This window comes from Triturus cristatus, chromosome 3_1 (assembly GCF_964204655.1).
Source record: "Triturus cristatus chromosome 3_1, aTriCri1.1, whole genome shotgun sequence".
Lineage (NCBI taxonomy): Eukaryota > Metazoa > Chordata > Amphibia > Caudata > Salamandridae > Triturus > Triturus cristatus.
The window spans coordinates 342,529,030-342,552,025 of NC_140583.1; the positions used below are offsets into that span (position 1 = coordinate 342,529,030).

At 47.5% G+C, this 22,996-nt stretch overlaps 1 protein-coding gene across 1 annotated transcript in view; it reads right to left on the reverse strand.

Moving 5' to 3' along the window:
- THSD4 (thrombospondin type 1 domain containing 4) overlaps positions 1-22,996 on the reverse strand; it is a 2,089,562-nt gene that overhangs the window by 1,742,885 nt on the left and 323,681 nt on the right. The window contains exon 3 of the mRNA XM_085644058.1: positions 17,034-17,103. Coding sequence (XP_085500184.1) covers positions 17,034-17,103 — 70 coding nt within the window. The remainder of the gene's footprint in view (positions 1-17,033; positions 17,104-22,996) is intronic.

The following is a 22,996-nucleotide window of genomic DNA, read 5'->3' on the forward strand; positions in this document are numbered from 1 at the left end:
GTCCTATATTTTGGATGGTTTGAATACCCGTTCAGGGAGTTATCGGCTATGGTCTTGCTGAAGCCGGCTCCTCCCTCTAGTGTGTGAACTTCGAATGTGTTGATCATAATGGAATAATATGTTTGATCCAGAGCTCCTAGCAAGATACATGCCAAGACGCCGTATACATGGAAGCTCCCGCTCCTGATTGCTCGGTGCTGGGGGCGAGGGTGGATGGTTCTTCATAGATTAACAATATCTGGGATCACGGTTCTGGGTGATCTCTTCGTGGTGGGTGAAGTGAGTCCCTTTTTGGAACTCCGGGAGACCAATGACTTCCCGTAGGGCACGGAGGCAGACTTGGAGATGCCCCTTACTGAACTGTCCTGGAGGAGGGTCGTGGAATGCACCCCTACAGTGTCCCGGAATGCCTGCTGAAAACATATCCAGCTTTACTATTTACATCAAGCTTATCTCAGCCCCCGGCATAGACACGCTATGTTCCCAGCACCGGCATCGGAGTGCCCTGGATGCTTTGTGGAGGATTCAGACTTTCTCCATATGGTATGGTCCTGCCTGTTTTTCTCACCATAGGGGGTTTTGGTCCTCCAGGTGGTAAATGAAGCCACCAACCTGGACTTCATCCTTAGCCCCCAGCTGTGTCTTTTGGGCCTCCATGAGCATACATCAGCTCGAAATGTTATGGATAGGTTTCTGGCCTTGATTCTTGCTCCCAGACAAATAAATATGAACTGAAAATCATCCCGGGGTCCGGTTGTATACAGATGGGGATTGGACCTGGTGAAGTGACCATAATGTGAGAAAGAAGTGATTTGTAGGGAGGAGGGTGAGCAGAAGGTATCGATTTTACCTGCATGGGAGGCCATTTTTCTGGCCTATCCCTGAGTAGACCGTGGGGATCGTCTCACTGTAAATGAGCCACTTTCTGGTGCCCCCTTGCCCACTGCTGGCCCAAAGGCTGTGACCACGTCTCTGGGGGGGCCGTCTGTGAGGGATCCTGATTTTCACAGCAAGCCTGGCCCCATGTTTCCATGTGTGCGTGGGTTTGATAGTGGATGGACTCTGCTGAGTTGAAGTGTAGTGCGGTGGCTCTCTTGGTGTCCCTGTGCCTTGTCGATGGGGACCCCACTGCAGGCCGACCCCATCTTCTTTGCTACATTAGTTCTAATATTACTGGTCCCTCAACGTATCATGTATGCTGTCTTTGCCACACTCTCTACCTGATAATTAGTTTAAATTGTTTCTTGTTTTGTTGGTTTGATATACTAATAAACATATTTAAATAAAAAAAACTTGTTCTATTAGTTTCTTGTTTTAGTGTGCTCTTTTGACTGGTTGTTTTAGTTAGCTATTTTGCCAAACAGTTATCTTAGCAATCAGTATGTCTCAACCACCTGCCTTCTTGTCGTAGGCTGGTGAGCCTGTCTTGATGTGGAAAATATGGAAAAATAATTTGTCTCATACTTTGCTGACAAGTTTAGCCCAACTAGGAAATACAGTATTTTACTTCATAATCTTGGACTAGAGGGTAGAATTGTTTATGAGAGCCTTGATGAAATTCCTGTTGTCCATGTGGAAAGGAAGCCGGCCGACATATGATGGAGCTGGAGAGACACAAGTTATTTTTGCGACAGCAAGGCAAAAAACAAAGAGTATCGAGTTTTGAGGCCAGTTTGAAATACTTAACAAGAACATCTAAATTTGGTGAACTCAGAGACTTTCTCATAAGAGATCAATTGGTACAGTGTACCATTAATCCAAAGATGCAGGAGAAATTACTATTTAGGATTCCAGATTTGAGGGAAGCTATCTCTATTGTAGAAAGTGTTGAAGATGTGTTGGGGCAGATTAAGGAAATGAAGGACGGAGAAAAACCTATTTCTGAGATAGCGAGAGTGAATGATAAATCTTCCAAGGAGAAGAAGCAGAGTTGGGATATGCAAAACAGATTGAAATGACATTTAGGTGTTATCACAGTGGCAGTGGCAACCATGGTTCCAACAGTTCAAATTTTTGCTAGGCAATTTACATGTTGCAGGTGTGGCAAGAAAAGACACTATGCCTGAGTTTGTAACAGCCAAAATGAAAAGTGCCTGCTGTTGTTCGGCAAGAACACGATTTGCAAAATGGTCTGAGTACAGTGATATGTAAAGTTACTGATTCTATGCGAATGGTGGGAGAGTGTGATGGCAGCTTCATTAAAATGTCTTAGTGTAAAAACAAGATAGGTGGGAAGGACGTGATGTTTTAGCAAATTGTGGGTCTCCATCCACCTAAATAGATGACAAGAACTGGGATTTTCTTTGGTGGTGATAATCTTATACTGTTAAAGCCTGATATTAATATTGTTGGTTATGGGGGAGTTTCAGTGTGCCTGATTGGGTATCTTCCTACGACGTTAATTTTCAACAGCAGAGGAATGGTGGAGGAAGTTTATGTTCCGAACTTAGGTGACTATCTCTTAGGCTGATGGCACCAACATGATCTAGGAGTCAGCTTGAATCCGAATCCACCCAATCAAGTGATGATGAATAACCACATCAGTGATGACAATAATGTTATAGAACGTTTTCCGATCTTCACAGATAAAATTGATTTATTGCGAGGGTTTGAGCACAAGATCATATTGAAGAAAGGAGAGAAAGCTCTTGTTCATGAAGTCCACAGGGTACCACACATGATGCTTGAACTGCTTAGGCTGCAACTGGATAGATTGAAAGGTTTGAGTGAGTCTTCAGAATGGTTGGCAGCTGTTGTGTTGGTGACCGTGGACTCAAAAGGAACATCTGGGTGGACAAACTACCCTTACCCAATATTGCTGAAAAGTTGACCATTGTGAAGGGTGCACACGTTTTTACTGTTCTAGATCTATCGTCAGCTTACCATCAAGTCCTGTTAACTGTGGAATGAAGGCATTTAACTTCCTTTGTCACACCATTAGCTGCTTTCAAGTCTGTAAGAATGTGATTTGGGCTAGCATCAGCAGTGGCCTGTTTTCAATGGATTATGAGGAATGTATTGGAGGGTGTTAGACAAATTACGTTTTCCCAAGATTATATTTTGGTTTATGGCAAGGATTGGGTAGATTTTTTAGGCGGTTCTTGAAGAGGTGTAGATGAGACTGCTAAAAGATGGATTTACAGTGAAGAGAGAAAAATGCCAGGTTAGAGTTGGCAATACTATATCTGCTGAGGGTAACTTGGATTTGGTGGAAGTGGTTTTCAAGACACTAGTGCCAAAGGACAAGGAACAGCTGAGATCTTTTCTTGAATTGATGGAGTATTACTCCATATTCATTAAGAATTTTGCATTTTTTGTTTATCCATTCAGGCAGATTCTTAAGAGTGGTGACACGTTTGCATGGTCTGATGATTGCTAGAGGGAATTTGGATCAGTTAAGGAGGAACTCAGAAAGATGCTTACTCTTGATGTCCACCAGAGGACAGTTTTAACTACTGATGCAAGTGCATATGGATTAGAGGCAGTACCAGCACAGGTTGTTGAGATGGAAGAGAATGTGGTGGCTTTTGCTTCTAGAACACTGAAAGGGTCTGAAGTTCACTACTCAGTGATGGAAAAGAAAGCACTGGTTTGCACATGGTCAAGACTTGGGGGTCTTCCATTGTGAAAAAAAATGATTATAACGTTTTGGTATATCTGTTCTACCTCAAAGATAGTGGGCATGCTACTCACAGGATATACAAGTGTTTGGAAGGAGTAAGAATATTTGATTTCTAGGTGAGATTTGTAAAAGAAGACAGAAACAGATGATAGACTGTCTCTCAAGATTATCTGTGGTAGGAAGTGGTGAGGAGGTGGTAGTAGTAGAACCTGGTATAAACTGGGTAAATCAAGATGCTGTACACAAAACTGAGTAGGATTTAGCTTACGAGAGGGATGATCTTCTCAAAAAAATTAGAAGTTATATTGTAAATGGTTGGCCCAATTCAAGCAATCTAGATGAATGTGAGAAATTGTTTGGCGTTGTTAAGGATGAGTTATATGTTGCTGCTGATCACTTGTGCAAGTGTGACAGAAGGGTTCCACCAGACGGTGTGAGAGAAAAGCTGGTATTTTTACCACATAAAGGACATTTAGGAAGGACTCTGACCAAGTCAAGACTGAGGGAGTTCAATTTATATACAGCCAACTTGGGCAAATCCTGGAGAACTGCCCCTTGGCACCCCTACACTTCGGCCAGTCAAACTTACATATTTTATAGTATGGTTATGACATTGTAGTTGTGGACCACACTAAAGTCAGTATTCAGCGAGCCCTGTGTAGACTCAAGGCAAACAACAAAGTAAACTTCCTTACGATCAACCCAGACAAGTCTAAAGTCTTGATTTTTACCCATCACTAGAACAAATAATTTCAAACATGGAGCATGGGGGCTGCAGCCATTAAAACAATCATGAAGCATAACTATTTGGGGATATGGTTCTGTGAGACCTACGGCCCATAGAGCTGCCTTGAAAAAGAAAACCGGTGCCATTACATTTGGTCTCATTAGCCTTAACAAGAAGTTAACAAGCGGTTCAGCTACACCCATTTTGAAGGTCATGAAGGCTTCTCTTCTCCCTGCTCTCCATTATGGGCACCAGGCCTTGTGCCCCTACCTTAGACTAAGCTCATTGAATGGCCTACAGAAAAGTATTTCACTTGCCCAGACACTTTCGGAGAGACAGATTTCACCTGGAGTCCAGCCTGCTAAGACAATCTTTAGCCTGCGAGGCCGATACCTTGAAATGCTACATCAGGTTTTTGAAATCGACAGTTAAAACTCTCAAAGCTTGCCTGAAAGAGTCACTTGGTCCCTCTGCAATCTCTTGCACCACTTGGAAAAGGGCCATCATCAGGCAGCTGCAAACAACCTTGTACTAGTTGGATTTTAGCTCTTTAAAGTCTTCCAGCATCTTATCTCCTCTGAAAAAAATGCCTATCTATCAGGGTAGCCAGAACCATACCTTTCAGTAGCCATTAAAAGTTGGGCGCGGAGAGGCATCTTAAATAGGCGCCTAGTTGACTTTAACTCATGGGCACATTCGGGCAAGGAGGGGGCGTGCAGACTTTGCAACTACAAGCGCGAATCCTGGCTGCATCTTCTGTGCTGCTGCCCTATGCTGGATGCCACCTAGCGGTCCCTTCTTAAACCAATTTATTTAACGAGGCAGTTCACACCTGTCTGGAGGCCATGACGCTGTGTTTTCTTCATGCAGATGTCAGATCTTTAGCAAGGTGTGCCAAATTTGTTAAGGATTTACAGACTTCCAGCCCAACAACTCTCATTCAAAAATCAATCAAAGAATACTTCAGGAAGTGCCCCCAAAACAGGAACTGGCACAAGGGGTTTATCGGTCATGTTACATACCAACTACCCACGCCCGGCACCTCCAACCAAGAGCCAATCTATGAAGATAAAGTACAAACTGGTGTGGAACAGGCTTTTAACCAACAAACTTTAAGTAGTTCCCCAGAAAGATGAGGAGAAAATGGCAATTAATCCTCAATCCACATGATGCTTCCCATCCCGCCACTAGGAGGGCAAAGGGGGCTTATTTTAAATTTGTATATTGTTAGTGCTCTTAATTCTCAGCTTTCCTATGACCTATATGAAGGTTTTCTATTAATTTTACTAATCCTACTTGTGAGACCGGCCTCACGGCGTTGCCCTCTCCATCATCCCGCCAATCTGCAACCACCCTCAAGACACGACATCCCCGACTCCGGCCGCCCCAGCCACCCCCGATCCACGGGCCGGCCAGAGACCTGACAGACTCAACACCCTACTACGCATGCCCAACCGAGGGAGCGGGAACCCTCGAGCCAGACCCAGAGGCGCCAGCCCAGTCACACCTCGGGTCGCCTTCCCCGGGAGGACTCAATCGGCCACCAGGCCCCTGGGGAGCAGGCGCCTCCCCTACCGAGCGTCTGGGGTCCCTCCCAGACCCACCTGAAAAGACCAAAGAAGTGAGCGGCAGGAAATCCCGCCGAACTCCCTCCGTCACCCCAGTCCCCCCTCTGCGAGCACTCCGGACTTCAAAGAACCAGCGGAGTATAACAAGGGGTGCCGGAGGAACAAGGACAGCGAAGACCTGGAACCATCTGAGCCTGCTGACGCTGTCGCGGCTCCTGAACGCTGAATTCACCTAGGCCTGCTGAGTGACTCGCGGCCTCTTGCTATTGAACCATCTGAGCCCTGCGGACGAGGTCGCGGCTCCCGAACCCTGATCCACCTAGGCCTGCTGAGTGACCCGCGGCCCCCAGCTATTGAACCATCTGAGCCCTGCTGACGGAATCGCGGCTCCTGAACTCCGACCACCTGTGCCTGCTGAGAGACTCGCGGTGCTCCCCTTGAGGACGACTCGGTAAGAGATCGCCCAGAGACACGACACCCTCCAGCTCGAGGATTGTGAGCTTCCGCAGGGTATTTCGCAGAGACACTATCTTGAAAGACTGTCCCGCTACCCCCATTCCCCACGACTGATTTGTGGTACGTTGTGCCACTGCTGTACTATTTGCCTTTTGGGTCATAAAGATCCCTTGAAATCATCGATAAAAGAACTTATCGTCCTACAAAGAATACGTGTGGTGTCCCTCTGTTCACAGTGCAGATCAGGGTGTGCGCGCCTGGTTCGGCTTACTTGGGAGAGGTGGGTCAAAGGGGTGGGCAAGTCGTATATCGAACCCCCTTCCGGCGGACGCCTTTCCAACATTTGGTGGCAGACGACGGGATCCGAGCCGACAACGAAGGAGAGCGTGCAGTAAACGACTGACGCACTACCAAAACAGAAATGGAAGGAGAAACCTCCCTGGGTGCCACAGGTACCGAAATAAGCTCACCGTTCCGAGAAGATCAATTGGACTATTACACGCATAGAGAACTAAAACAGTTTTGCAAAGACCTTGGCATCGCTACCACCGGACTGAGCACAAAGGAAGACTTCCAGAAAGTACTGAAAGCCTGGGTCGAGACGGGGGCGCCCCCGACCCAAACGGAAGGAGACTCTACCCATGAACAAACAAGCACCCCGGCGAGAAACAACGGGCCAGAGGGGAACCTGTCCTCCGAGGAACTAGCGGACCGAGAGAGAAGCCGCAACCACGAACTGGAACTGGCAAAACTAAAAATCGAGGGAGAGATAAAACTGGCAGAGAAGAAGTTAGCCGTCGAGCAGTTACGGCTACAAGGGGAACTCGAAGAGAAGAGACTCCAAAGGGAGCACGACGAAAAGAAACTCCAGCTAGAACATGAACGCGGCCTGAAGGAGATTGAGTGGCGGGCTAGACACGAAAAGTCACAGCCGCCCGGGAATCCCCAGCCCGCTCCCGCCGGGGAAACCAAAGTTCACATCCCCAAGGATGTGGTCAAGGAGTATTATAAGAACGATGATATCCAGCAGTGGTTTAAAGCCTACGAAGTCGCCATGACCTCTCACCGAGTCCCGCAGAAGGATTGGGGGGCTGGCCTATGGGGCCGGTTCTTAAGCGAAGGAAGGGACACTCTGCTCGATCTGCCCTCCGCGGTCATGAACTCCTACAGCCACATGAAGGAAGCCCTCGTGGGCCGGTACGGACTCACCCCCGAAATGTACCGACAACGGTTCCGAGATTGCAAAAAGATACCGGGCACCACGTGGGTCGAATACGTGAACTTTTACAGCCGAGCCTTGGACGGGTGGATCAAGGGCACCTTCGAAGAACTGTTCGATCTGATCGCCTGGGAACATTTAGCGGCCAATTGCTTTATAGAACTGCGCCAGCATCTCCTAGACAGTAAACTCACCGACCCTCGGAAGCTGGCCGCTGAGGCTGATCGTTGGGTGAACACCCGGGCCACCCGGGGCCCCGTGGGGGACTACGGCCGCAACAGTCAGGGTCCCCCCCGCCAGAGGGGCGGAGGGAACCACGGCCGACCAAGAGACTTTGCCGGGGGGTCCTCCACCAGCCCCCCCAGCAGCCCACCAGCGGCGGGTTCGGCCCAGTCTCCAGCCAGCACCGGAGCCCCAGGACGACCAGGTCCACGAGCTAGGATCACCTGCTTCCGCTGCCAGCAGCCCGGACACTACGCCAATGACCCCCAGTGTCCCCAGTATCAGCGAACCACAACGACCAACCCCACGACCCGGCAGATGGCCTCCGTGGCTCTGGGGGAAGAAATGGAAGACTCCGAGGAATGGGAACCGGCGGCCATGACCCTGGTCTCCCTTGGTGATCGAGAAATGGTCCCCGGGACACCCTTGCCCGCCAACACAGAGAAATACCGACAGCAGGTGACTATCAACGGCCACCGAGTCGAGGGCCTTCGCGACACCGGGGCGAGTGTCACCGCGGTCCACCGCAGCCTAATTTCCGAAGACCAGATCCTAGCCGGGGCCCTCTGTCCGGTCGTATCCTCCGACAATTCTGAGAGCCTCTGCCAGATGGCCCTGGTGCCCTTCGAGTGGGGAGGGGTCTCCGGAGAACTGAAGGTAGCGGTCCGGACCTCGCAGCCCGTAGACTGCCTCCTGGGCAACGACCTGGAAAATTCCCCGTGGGGGCAGGTAGAACGAAGAGCCCACCTAGAGATGATGGGCCTACCAGAATGGGTCTGCGCCACCACGCGCTCCATGACCGCACGAGTGGCCCCCTCCAAGGGCGGTGAAGCCCTCTTACCGAACACTTTCCCCGAGAACAGGGACCCCCTACCAGAAGCAGACAACCCTCCTTCCAAGGAAGAAGGAGACACTAACCCAGGGGAAGGACCGGAACCTTCCGCCCCAGAGGCCCCGATGGAACCCGAAGAACTGCCCGAGTTGGCCCAGTGGCACGGCGAAGGGGGGCCCTTCCGCGAAGAGTTCTGCCAGGAACAGACCACTTGCCCCTCCCTCGAAGGACTTAGACAACAAGCCGAAGCCCAGGTCGCCGGTGATCAAACCGGAACCCATTGGGTCTATTGGGACAATGGCCTCCTCTACAGCGAGCAAAAGTCCGCCGAGCTAGGCGCAGCACGAGTACTGGTGGTACCCCTGCGGTTCCGGAGCCTCCTCCTGGGCCTGGCCCACGATGTACCCTTGGCAGGACACTTAGGCCAAGACAAGACATACCAGCGATTGGTGACCCACTTCTATTGGCCCAAGATGCGAGCAAATGTAGAAGCACACTGCAAGTCCTGCCTCACGTGCCAGGGCAGTGGGAAGAGTGGCGGAAAACGCAAAGCTCCCTTACAACCGTTCCCCGTTGTAAGTACCCCGTTCGAGCGGGTCGGCATCGACATCGTGGGACCCCTGGATCCGAAGACCGCCCAGGGCCACAGATTCATCCTCGTCCTGGTGGACCATGCCACCCGCTACCCCGAGGCCATCCCCCTCCGCACCGTGACGGCTCCCGTGGTGGGCCGGGCTCTCATGGGGATCTTCTCCCGTGTCAGATTTCCCCGCGAGGTTGTGAGTGATCGCGGCACGAACTTTATATCCCGCTACATGAAGTCCCTGTGGCAGCAGTGCGGAGTCACGTATAAATTCACGACCCCCTACCACCCCCAGGGCAACGGCCTGGTGGAACGCTTCAACCGAACTCTGAAGGGAATGATCCTGGGCCTCGAAGAGCCCCTGCGCCGGAAATGGGACGTCCTCCTCCCTTGCCTCCTGTTCGCGTACCGGGAGGTTCCCCAAAAGTCTCTGGGGTTCAGCCCCTTCGAACTGCTGTACGGACATCCCGTTCGAGGGCCCCTAAGCCTGGTCAAAGAGGGCTGGGAGACAAGCCCCCGGGGGACACCCCCGGATGTGTTCCGCTACATCCTGGCGCTCCGCAACCAGACGAGGAAGTTTAGGGAACTTGCAGAGGCTAACCTCGAGGCCAGCCAAGAAGAAATGAAGCGCTGGTATGACCAGAACGCAACCTTGGTCGAGTTCCAGCCGGGCCAGCAGGTTTGGGTCCTGGCTCCGGTGAGACCCTGCGCCCTACAAGACAAATGGACTGGTCCATTCAAGGTGGTCGAACGGAAGAGCCAGGTCACGTATCTGGTCGACGTACAGTCCCCACGGAACCCCCTCCGGGTCCTCCACGTAAACCGTCTCAAGCCCCACTTCGTAAGGACAGAACTGAGTTTGCTACTGGCCACCGATGAGGGGGCAGAAGAAGACACTGAACCCCTGCCCGATCTCCTGTGCACAAAAGAACTGGACGGTTCCGTGGAGGGTGTGAGACTGTCGGCCACCCTCACTCCCCAGCAGGCCAACGACTGCCGCCAGCTGCTCGGACAATTCGCAGACCTTTTCTCCCTCATTCCAAGGGTGACCGACTGGTGTGTCCACGACGTGGACACCGGTGACTGCCCGCCTGTGAGACACCGAGCCTACCGGGTGCCTGACCGGGTCCGCACCTGCATCAAGACCGAGGTACAGAAAATGCTCAACCTAGGGGTCATCGAGCCCTCCGACAGCCCCTGGGCCAGCCCGGTGGTTCTGGTCCCGAAGGCCGCCTCCCCAGGGGTCGCCCCCGAACTAAGATTCTGTGTAGACTATCGGGGGCTCAACGCGGTCACCCGCGCAGACGCTCACCCTATTCCCCGAGCCGACGAGCTCATCGACCGCCTGGGGGCCGCCCAGTTCCTCAGCACTTTCGACCTGACATGCGGGTACTGGCAGATCGCTCTCACGGAAGGGGCGAAAGAGCACTCTGCCTTCTCCACGCCAGATGGCCACTACCGCTTCAGGGTCATGCCGTTCGGAATGAAAAACGCCCCAGCCACGTTCCAGCGGTTGGTGAACAAGGTCCTGGCCGGACTCGAGGAGTTCAGCGCAGCGTACCTTGACGACATCGCCGTATTCAGCTCTCAATGGCACGAGCATCTCCAGCACCTCCGACAAGTACTAATGGCCCTGCGCCAAGCGGGCCTGACAGTGAAAGCCAGCAAATGCCAGCTCGGACAAGGCTCCGTGGTCTACCTGGGGCATCAGGTGGGCAGCGGCCAGGTCGCCCCTCTCCAGCCGAAGATCGATGCCATCAAGTCCTGGGAGCCCCCCACCACGCAGATAGAGGTTCGGGCCTTCCTGGGCCTTACGGGGTACTACCGGAGGTTCATTAAAAATTATGGTAGTATCGCAGGGCCCCTCACAGAGTTGACCTCCAAAAAGCTTCCGCAGAAGGTGCAGTGGACCCCCCAGTGCCAGCAGGCGTTCGACGCCTTGAAAACCGCCATGTGCACCGCTCCCGTGCTCAAGGCCCCCGACTACTCCCAAGAGTTCGTGGTCCAGACCGACGCATCCGAACATGGCATCGGGGCCGTGCTCTCGCAGTTCGACGACAAGGGCATTGATCAGCCCATAGCCTTCATCAGCCGAAGGCTGCTGCCGAGAGAGCAGCGTTGGAGTACTATAGAGCGAGAGGCCTTTGCCGTAGTCTGGGCCCTCAAGAAACTGCGGCCCTACTTGTTCGGAACCCATTTTCGAGTACAGACGGACCACCGGCCCTTGCAGTGGCTAATGCGGATGAGGGGGGAGAACCCCAAGCTACTACGATGGTCCATCTCTCTCCAAGGGATGGATTTCACTGTCGAACATCGCCCCGGGACGGATCATGCCAACGCCGACGGCCTGTCCCGGTTCTTCCGCTTCGGCGAGGAGAACCCCCCAGTGGATGGGTAGTTCTCCACGCCTTTCAGCTGGGGGGGACGCGTGTGAGACCGGCCTCACGGCGTTGCCCTCTCCATCATCCCTCCAACCTGCAACCACCCTCAAGACACGACATCCCCGACTCCGGCCGCCCCAGCCACCCCGATCCACGGGCCGGCCAGAGACCTGACAGACTCAACACCCTACTACGCATGCCCAACCGAGGGAGCGGGAACCCTCGAGCCAGACCCAGAGGCGCCAGCCCAGTCACACCTCGGGTCGCCTTCCCCGGGAGGACTCAATCGGCCACCAGGCCCCTGGGGAGCAGGCGCCTCCCCTACCGAGCGTCTGGGGTCCCTCCCAGACCCACCTGAAAAGACCAAAGAAGTGAGCAGCAGGAAATCCCGCCGAACCCCCTCCGTCACCCCAGTCCCCCCTCTGCGAGCACTCCGGACTTCAAAGAACCAGCGGAGTATAACAAGGGGTGCCGGAGGAACAAGGACAGCGAAGACCTGGAACCATCTGAGCCTGCTGACGCTGTCGCGGCTCCTGAACGCTGAATTCACCTGGGCCTGCTGAGTGACTCGCGGCCTCTTGCTATTGAACCATCTGAGCCCTGCGGACGAGGTCGCGGCTCCCGAACCCTGATCCACCTAGGCCTGCTGAGTGACTCGCGGCCCCCAGCTATTGAACCATCTGAGCCCTGCTGACGGAATCGCGGCTCCTGAACTCCGACCACCTGTGCCTGCTGAGAGACTCGCGGCGCTCCCCTTGAGGACGACTCGGTAAGAGATCGCCCAGAGACACGACACCCTCCAGCTCGAGGATTGTGAGCTTCCGCAGGGTATTTCGCAGAGACACTATCTTGAAAGACTGTCCCGCTACCCCCATTCCCCACGACTGATTTGTGGTACGTTGTGCCACTGCTGTACTATTTGCCTTTTGGGTCATAAAGATCCCTTGAAATCATCGATAAAAGAACTTATCGTCCTACAAAGAATACGTGTGGTGTCCCTCTGTTCACAGTGCAGATCAGGGTGTGCGCGCCTGGTTCGGCTTACTTGGGAGAGGTGGGTCAAAGGGGTGGGCAAGTCGTATATCGAACCCCCTTCCGGCGGACGCCTTTCCAACACTACTCAAGCACCATCAGGCGATTAACCGTTGCACAATGCACTTTAACTATCTAACTATTGGGCTTTCATCCTTCCCCCAATGTCATTTTCGGCGATGTAGCGGATTTTAGCAATTTTACGCATGCAAAGATGGCTCCTCTTATCTTCGTTACTTTTTTGTTTCGGAAGCAGCTGCTATTTATTTACTGTTTGATTGTAAATTGCTTTGGTTTTTAGTAACTAACACAATAAATGTAACTTTGGCTGAGAGAGTTGTACTGGTGGCCTGTGGAGGAAGTGGTCAATGAATGTGTTCTATGTGCTCAGAGGCTAAGATTGTTAGGCAGGCACCACTAGCACCTGTGAGTATTCCTAGTGGACCTTGGTAGAAGCTAGGAGTACGCATTGTGGGTTCTTTTGAGTTATTGAGATCTTCAGAAAGATATCTGGTGATGTTGGTTGACTATACGACCAATTGGGTCATGGCTAGTTGTTTTGAAAGTGTAACTTTAAGGACTATAGTAAATTTCCTTAAGGAGGATTTTTACAAGAGAAAGCATTTCCAAGTTTTTGTTGACAGACTATGGTGCACAATTTGTCTCACAGGAGATGGATGAATTATTTGAAACAATGGGCATTCAACACCTTGGGGCAGCATTGTACCACCCTCAGGCCCATGATCTTGTTGAAGCCGTGAACAAAATGGTGAAAGGGTGTATTTAAAGGGCTGTGTTCAGAATGATGCCCTTGAGCGATACTCTCAGAGATACCTTCTGGGCACATAGGACCACTACCAATTCAGTGTCTGGGATGTCACTATTTGAAGGCTTGAGATGATGAAGGCATGTTGAGTTGGGTTTAAGGGATATGCTTCTGTCAGAATGTGATCTGGCGGAAAGGAGAGGGATTCATCAACAGAAGTATAATACACGCTATGACAAACTAAAAACAGTAAAAGGTTGTGAAAGGAGAATTGGTGACATGGTTTGGGCAAAGAAATCAAGATTAGTGAAGAAAGGAACCTGAGGTTTTATGGGTCCTTTCAAGGTTGCAGGAGTGAGGAAAAGTATAGTGGTCCTTGAGTCGGTGGGGTGTGGAGCATGTCATTTTTGAAAAGGGCCAATAAAGTCACGGATTCGTGGGGTGAGGAATACAATGTTGATGGTGGTAACAATGGTACTCCATGTTCACCAAGGGACATTCATGTACTAGCAAGGAGCCATGGACAGAAGTTTGGAAGACAACAGATGAAACCTGATTGGTTGAAAGACTCTGTCTAGAGTATTTTTAGGAACACTGGTTAGAGATATTTGAGTTCTTGTTCCGATAATCAATTTTTCTGTTGGTTATTATTTTTTTTATTACACCTGTAAAGTTTTTGTTTATTCTTCTTGTTACTATTGTGATAAGGGGGATATGTAATGATTTTAATTTGCATGTTGATAGAAAGTGCCTCGATTCACACTAGGCTTTCTGTTCTGTTATGAAATGCAAGGGAGAGTCAGAGGGCTGGGAGAAGTGGAGTTGTAAGGACCTGGATGAACCACTTGTTTACCTAATCATCATTTACTAGCACATAATACAATTGGATGTACATTTCTGTTTATCTAATGGGACGATATTTTAGCAAAAATTTTCAGGACACTGTTTTTATGTCGGATGATATTTTTATACTAATGTACTGGTACCAACCTGCCGTAGACAAGTGCTCAGTAGGGCTTGGTTGATGTGAGCTATTGTCACTGTGCACCACTTTATTTTCTAATATGATTTGTTAGCTGCAACAATAAAGTATTGCATTATTTTCCAAAGACCCCTTTGTAACCTTAATTCCACTGACAGTGATATAAAGATATGCTATTGCAAAAGCAGATGATACATTTATTTATTGATTAAAAAGTTTTGTAATGTTACTTTGCACTTAATGCAGAGTGCTAATAAAATTATTTTACTGAACGTTTCGCTGGCCACTTTGTAGCTATAAAAAGCAGTTGAGAGGTCTGCTCTTAGGGAAACTGCATTAGTTAAGTCAGCTGAAGTTGCAAAAATTCACCTGGTTTACATAATGGAGGCTTGCACCACAAATTACAGGCAACCTTTTTTTCCATCACCCCCTCGCATTCTTTCCCCTCAGATATCTATTCGCCACATTTCACACTGATGTTGCCCAATGGCGTCCAGTACCTTAGGTCAGGATTTGGCCATTGGCATTGAGATGATCTCTACAAAGCCTATGCATGTCTAACTTTAAATGATGCAGACATCAACGTTGATACTAGGATGTATGTAATCTACCATACCTGTGACTCAAATATGAGTCCATGTTAGTTATCACCTTTCACTTTAGCCTCCCGTTTCTTGAGATACCCCAGCCACAAGTGTTCACACAGCAAACAATAGCAGATACCACTCAATCAATCATTTATTCCTCTGTCGAACTATGGGGGGTCAAATTAATGGCAAGGCTGACATTCTTTGACTTTCCTTAGCAGATCACTTTAACTTTTGACAGCCAATTGATTTGGATCTATGCCATAGCAGTTGTTATTTCAAGAATTCATTACGACATAGTTTAACACCTGACCTGTAAAGGTATGATTATGCAATGGTCTGAGAATATTCAACAAGAGAGGGTCAGTCACACACTGGGCCGTCTAATCCATTCTTGAATATATCTTTTACACAAATGCTTTCAACAGCAGCAGTTGTGTTCCAGAAGGAAACTATGCTTTTAGGGTTTCAAAGACACCCAAAGAACATGGGCTATGGACAGATGGTATAGGACCTTCTTTACCTGATTATACATATGAGCTTCTCAAAATATTCCAGATTCAGCATCTTTGGATATATTAGCTAGATGTACGTCGGAGCTCCTAAAAAAATTCTAAAGATCCATAAACTTATTTTACAATTACTTCGCCGACGTTTCACGCAGCACCCGCTGTACACCATCGTTCACTCTGAGTAAAGCTGGCCAACTGCATATCACGAGAATCTAGTTGATATTCATATGTACCATAGAAGCAGCTGCAATAAAGTTTGCCTCCATCGCTGAACTCTATATAGTTGATAACTTTTGTTGAGTTTCAGATGTACTTGATGAGAATGTCATAAAGGCCACAAGTGACTACCACTGTGTATACCAATATCCCACAAAATGAGTTTTGCTATTGAAGTACGTCGAGCAAGAAGTGTAATTGAGATGGAGAATTGGGATGGTAGTCTTCTACCTGAATTAGCCAATGTATATTGGTGATTTATTCCTGTGGTCATTTTACATAAACATCTTACATTTGAAACCATGAATTCTGTCGTTCTGTACCTGACTAAATGTGTAGAAGTTTTGCACTCTTACTCAGACAAATAATCACTTCTCTTTTAAACATTGTGTTGTTGAATTCACTGAGTAATACTCCAGCCTGTATTATTCGTTTTTTTTACTATTGTGTTACTTGGTTGCAGAGAATGATTATACTCTCTCCATGTTCTCATGGTTTATTAGGTGGGCTTCTTATGGTGCTTTCTATTGTTTACTCACATCTTTACAGCATTTATGCAATAAGCCACCCCATTATTCATTTATATTTCTTCCAGATTTTGCGTTTTACAAAACATTATGTTCCAGCATCAGAAGTAACATATAATGCTATGTCAGCATGCACTATTTACCCCTACAACAGCAGATGTGTGCTGTGTGATTGTGTGCAGCAGTAATGTCAGTGTTCTGTGAGTATAAAAGTGGGTGTAAAGGTGTACAATCAATAAAGTTGGACATTTCTACAAATACTGCAGATTGATATTTGACTATTCCTTGTGTTTACACACGCAGACATTTCGGACATAGGAAGTAATATTTTATGTGGCAATCTTGTTGCTCCTAGTAAAACCCTAGGACACCTAGTGTAGAATGCTTTATTAAGTACTTCTAGGCACATCCAGATAAAGTTAAAATGTTGTAGTATTGAAACTATACCATGATATGGCAGAATGCAGTTACCTCCTAAATAACCCTGACAATCTAGTCCTTATTTCCAAATGTTATTACCAATGATGATAACAAGGCTTTCCCGCACTGCCACCACATGTACAGTAGGGAGAAGAGATTTTCCTAACATTTGCATGTGCTACATTGTGCTTGTTAGTAAACACCTTATTTTGATTCAGATGTCAGTAAAAGCAAATCATTGCAATTCGTACTCAACATGGTCTGACAATTAATAGCTACACATAGTGCAGCTGTATGTTAACATTCTTTGGAAATGTGTTAAACATGTTTCCTTTCTTGTAAGTGTTGTTGAATACATATATAATCAATATGCATACATACCTTTCTGTGTTCAATGGATGGCTGAGGGACAACAAGCTGAAATCCTAACAGCAAAATAGAGCCCAGCAATCTGAAATAAATGGAATTATTCATTAAACAATGTACATTTGCTCATTGAACGTTTGTGTTTTTGACGGAAATTGATTTCAGGCGCCAGGCTCCAGGCTCTTAGCGCATTTTTATAATACCAATCTGACATTCTTTCTGCAGCCAGGCGTATCATGCCTGCTGAATACCTGCACTGAAGGCCGGTGCTTGAGGTCATATTCCCACTTAGGAATTTGAATACAGAACAAACATGTTTTGCAATGAAAGCGCCTTCCTGAATTGTGCACAACTGTGAATATGACGATATTACGACCTTAGCGCTGTAACACCGTGCTACCATGTCATCTACCACCCCCAGTCTCATTCGCTTCGAACTAATTCCAGGTGCTTAATTTTTTAAATGATTACCTTGAACAAATTAGGTATATTATGATTTGTAACCATTTTTTATTTAATTGTTTTGGCCCCCACCCAAAATGGCCCATATGGTTTTACCCTGATTCTTTGAACTATGTACTTTTGGGCCCTACTCAAAATGACCTCGATAGATGAATATATGAGCCTGAAGTACTTTCAATCAGTGAAGTAGGCCCTCGTCCTTCCGCTGCTTGCATCTACCTCCTAACCATGGATTCGTCCTCCTCAGCTCCTTCCTTTGCGGGCACTGCTCGGTTCATTGTCATGGCTCGCCACTCTTGTAAAGACTGTGCACCAACACTCACTTTTTTGGATGTCTAAATGAGCGCAATTCACGCTCAGCTCTTCCTTGCTTTGTTGAGATTACCGCTTAGGTTGTTAGGGAACTCTCTTGATGCCTCACTGAAGCACTAGGCTCCTTGCCTACTGCTCACCTGAATGGAGCGCCTTTTATTTGACTACTCTTCCTCTGCTCTTTCCCCCCTAATCTGGTCTTCATAGAGCAAATCATGGAGGTCAGTAGCTTGAGCTCAGACCAACTCTGCCACATCTTCCTCAGAGACTTTAACCTACAGTGGAATGACTCAAATGATCCTTTAGTCTGTTCCTTTAAGGCTTTCCTCTCAGACCTTTACTTCTCACAGCTCTGTAAAGTTCCTACCCACAATAAGGGGGCCACTCTCGACCTTATCATTGTCAAAGACAATAGCATACAACTAGGAGACATCCTACCCTGTAACTGGTTGGATCATCATCTAATTCTTTTCCACATCCTGGAAAAGATCTTGTGTAGACAGGGCCAACCCCTTAAAGCTAAACAACTGACGCGCAATATGAGAGACCTCAACATCAATTTGCTAACTTCAATCACAAAAAATAGATCTTCAGCCACCTCCCAACATGACCAACCTTGATGATCTCTCTGATCACTACATTAACACTGTGTCTAACATTCTTGATACTATTGCACCGAAGCAACTCAAAAGGGTTCCAGTCAAACAATCCAAACCTTGGTTTAATGGTGCCCTAAATGATGAGCGGCGCAATCTTAGACTCTCAGAGAGGCTCTGAAGAATCACTCCCTCCACCACAAGTCTCACTCAACTAAGGAAAGTGAGAAGTTCTTACAACAAACACATCACCATGACTAAAACTGACCACTTCAGGGCTCAGCTTGATGGAGCCAAAAATAGACCTAAGAAGGTATTTGAAATCATCAAGCAATAAGCTAACCATTCTTCCAACCCGATCTCTACTCCCGTGTCCTTGCTCCCTAGTGGGGACGATTGCACAGCTCACTTTTCTGAAAAAACAAGAAAAATCGAGTTGGAGCTACTACCTATCACCCCAAATCAATGGACTCCGAACAACTCTGCATTATTAGCTGAGCTTGTGAAACCCTCGGCAATATCCTCGCCCTTTGTTCTCTCAAAAATAACGCCTCTTGGAATTCCTTTCTCCTCCCAGCTGTCATGGAACTTCTGCACAACATGGTGCCCCTTAAACCCTCCAACCATTTCAGTGATCCTTTATCTGCTAAGTTTTTTATAGAGCTCAATTCAGCCATTCTCCCTCTTTGGTCCAGGATCATTCATGAATCCCTCTTACAGGGTAAGATACCTGATTGCCTCAAGGTGGGGCAAGTTACTCCCATTCCTAAGAAGCCCAGTGTGTATCTCTCGGATCCTAACAACTTCCGACCTATCACCAGCATCACTAGCTAAATTTCTTGAAAAATGCGTCCACTTGCAGCTATGCAATAACATAGAGAAATATCAACTCCTCGACCCCTATCAGTCAGGTTTCAGAACAGGGCACAATACTGAAATGGCACTAACTCACATTGTAGATGATGACTTGAGATTCCTTAACCAAAATGTCCCTTGTCTCCTGATCCTTCTGGCCCTGTCCTCAGCCTTAGATACCATCAAACACGAAAACCTGATTGCTCTTCTTCAGCACACGATGGGTCTCTCGGGCCCGGTCCTAAACTAGTTTGCCTCTTTCCTACATAACCGCACACAAAGGATCAAAGTTAACCATTCCTTTGCATCCAGTACCCCTGTCATGATCGGAGTGCCTCAAGGATCCGCGCTCTCACCCACTCTCTTCAGCCTTTTTATGGAACCACTTACTGTCATTCTGAACCCTGCTAACATTCAGTACCAAATGTATGCGGATGACAAGCAACTGTACTTGAAGATCTCCTCTTAAGAGGACATAAAAACGCTAAATTCTGCACTGACACAAACCCAACAATGGTTCGCTCAGAACCATCTTGTGTTAAATACTCTCAAAACGGAATTTCTTCTGATTTCCCTGAAGGCATCACCTTGGACAAACACCTGAACATGCAAGCGCACGTCAGTGCAGCAATTTGGGGAGTCAACTTTCAACTCAATACTCTTAAGAAAATCAAGCCTTTCCTCCCACCGAAGAAATCAGGCTGGCGGTTCAATCCCTGGTGATCTCTAGACTGGAATTTGGTCTGGTGACCCTTGCTAGACTTCCCTAAGCTAGCTTGGCCCCGTTCAGAGCCACCTTGAACACATCGGCTAGACTCATCACGGGTTCTAGAAAGCATGAACACAACTCCCCGACCTTCTGCAACTAAATTAGCTATCTATTGAAGCTGGGATCCGCTTCAAGATAGCCTGCTTGACCCATAAAGCCATACATTACAAAACCCCGATCTACCTAGCAAATAAGCTTGAAATTTTGGGCTCAGGCCGGAGCCTAAGAAGTACACCCACCCTACTCTTGAAACCACCCAGATTCAAAAATGAAAGATATTACAATCGTGCTTTCACCGGTCTTGCTCCAAGAATCTGGAATGCCCTGCCTCCCGAGATCAGATCCAATCCTTCCACTGCATCTTTCAAGAAACTTGTCAAACAGCTATTCTTGAACGAACTTTAACAGTAATTTTAACAGCATCGACTTGTTCTCATGCTCATGCTCTATCAAAATGTCGATTCTTTTTGTACTACGTTGATGTGATTTATTTTATGCATGTCTGTTTAATTGTTATCATGCTCAAGGACACTTCTGTTACTGTTCTGGTCGAGCCAACCCCCCAACCCTTGACCGGATCTGTTTCTCCCCTTTGTTTTTAACCTCTCCCTCTGTCCCATTGTGTTTTGGTTACCCATGTTTTCGTCATATCTGTACAGTGCTTTGATACTCATTAGGGTCTTGTTCGCGCTATATAAAACTTTACAAATAAATAAATTGAGAGGTGGAATACATTATTAAGAAAAAGGCAAATCACTGCCGGCTCAATCGTTTTCAACTTATTGCAAGGAATGGCCTTTTGCTCTTGTCTATCCAAATGAAGTGTTGTGCACTCTGATTGGGCATTACACCATGTTAGCAATGAGGGGATGTAACGTACAAGGACTTGTTAAATCTATTTTCCGGTTCAAAGCAGTGAATTTGTCAGTCTGTGGGTGATAGCCAAGACGCTGGCTGTGAATTTAGACAATGCTACCACCATCAATTGGTTTAACTGTGATATTTTGGTTCGAAGGCTGAAGGAGGTCATTTTAAGTTGGGTGGACCCCCACCAGGTTAGTGGAGGCTGTGGCCTCTGGCCCCTGCAGAAGGACAGCTCTGCAAATTTACAGATCACCACTTAGCAATATTCTCCGGGCCTGTAAAGATAGAAGGAAAGGGCAGGTACGTTTTGCCAGAGTAGATTAGAAAATGCATTATTTCTGTGTCTGAAAGGCCATGAGGGCACAGATAGTTTAGCTCTAGCAAGGACTGATGAGGTCAAGTGACCTAATAGCCCACCTTTAAGAAGAAGCCGTGTAATTTATAGTGAGACCCGTTCCATGTTGTCCATTGTACAATTGGTTGTACGTGCCGAGGAGTGATTACCAGTGAAGTGTATGTACTGCCATGTATTTGAGCATTACTGACAACATCAAAGGAGAAATGTGCCTGCTGGTATTAAAGGTGGTAATTGCATTCCCATCGAGCTTGCCTCCAAGCGCCACCTTCTCTGCACCACTGCACCCTAATATATGTAATACGTCCAAATGCTTCTTAATGTGGCAGTTCCTTTACACAACATGGGTTTTCAAGGTCCTTTGGTAAGTAAAGCAAAGCTTTAAGAACAGTTTAGAAATATTTCTCAAATGGCTGACACTCTATCGGCACAAGGATGCCTTTGTTCAATGCTTTGTTCACTCTCATGTTATAGTCCAGCTAACCACAGTAGATAATCAAGAGGTGCCAGCCAACATCTTTCATTGTCAGATGGAGTGACATAGTAAAGTACCCACTGCCTGTCAAGCAGTCGTTTGCCAAAATCTACTACATGTGGTTGTAAATAACGTAAATATCACCATGTATTAATGGCAATATAAACACATAATTTCAATTATTTTTTTTCCTTTTACTTTATTATGTGTTAGGTCTTGCATCTAAAGCACACAGTAAAAGAAATTAGGATTTACTGATTTATGATCTTGTAAATAAAATTACGAGATTCACAGATTCACAGACACTTGGATTACTTATTTTGCACATTGCTATATTGCATATCCCTCAGTGAGGACCCACAGTTTGAAAGTAGGTGAAAGCAATTTGATACATTTGTGTAGTTTTCCAACCCATTTCACCCACTGACGTTCACCGTTTTTTACAACAAGGGGAGAGTGAGATAATGTTCATGCAGAATGTCACCTATATGCCCTGTGTTCTGAAATTACTTCTATATGAAAATGTACTTCACCAGCGAGCTCATGCAAACTCAGACATTTCACTATAGGCAAAGAAGGTAAACATTTCGAACTTCAGCCGACTTCATCCAAGGTGAAGTAAATATGCTTTGCCTGGGAGCAGTTCCAACTTCCTGTCGCAGTGTGGCTAGTCAGTGGTACATCCTGCAGCAGGGAATCATGAGCCATGTGAGTCACACCGGAAAAAGTTATGATGTGCTGGGTACGTGCAGGAGACAATGTTGGGGAGCAGCGAATGGTGCATTTGTGATCAAAGGTAGTAGTTTGGTGTTTTTCAACGAGTGGGTAAATCTGCAAGCTTGCTAGATTCTAAACGACTGAGAACCCCCGTTAGTAGGCCTGGGCCTCTCCAAATGTTGGCAGCTTGCAGATACAGCAGCAGCAACAGCTCTTCACTCAATGTCCACCAGCAGGAAAAGAGAAAAGTTTTGCTAGCAAGAGCCTCCTTAAAGTTGATCTCCCCAGGGGTGACTCCGTTGGAATAGTCTCAGGGAAATCTAGACTCTTCTAATAGGAGTCTTACCATCACATGCAGTGCACCTATTCTTTCCACTTTCTTTGGAATAGAAAAGGTTAAAGATTGTAACTTGGCCAGTCTGGGAGGAATATTCAAAACCTCAGAAACTGCCTGAAACTATTCCCAGAGCTTGTCTTGTGGATTACTAAGCCTCTGCCTGTAAGCTTGTTATTAGTATGGAGCAGAAATCACTGGTCTCAGCAACCAGTATTGAGAGACCCACAGCAGAAGAG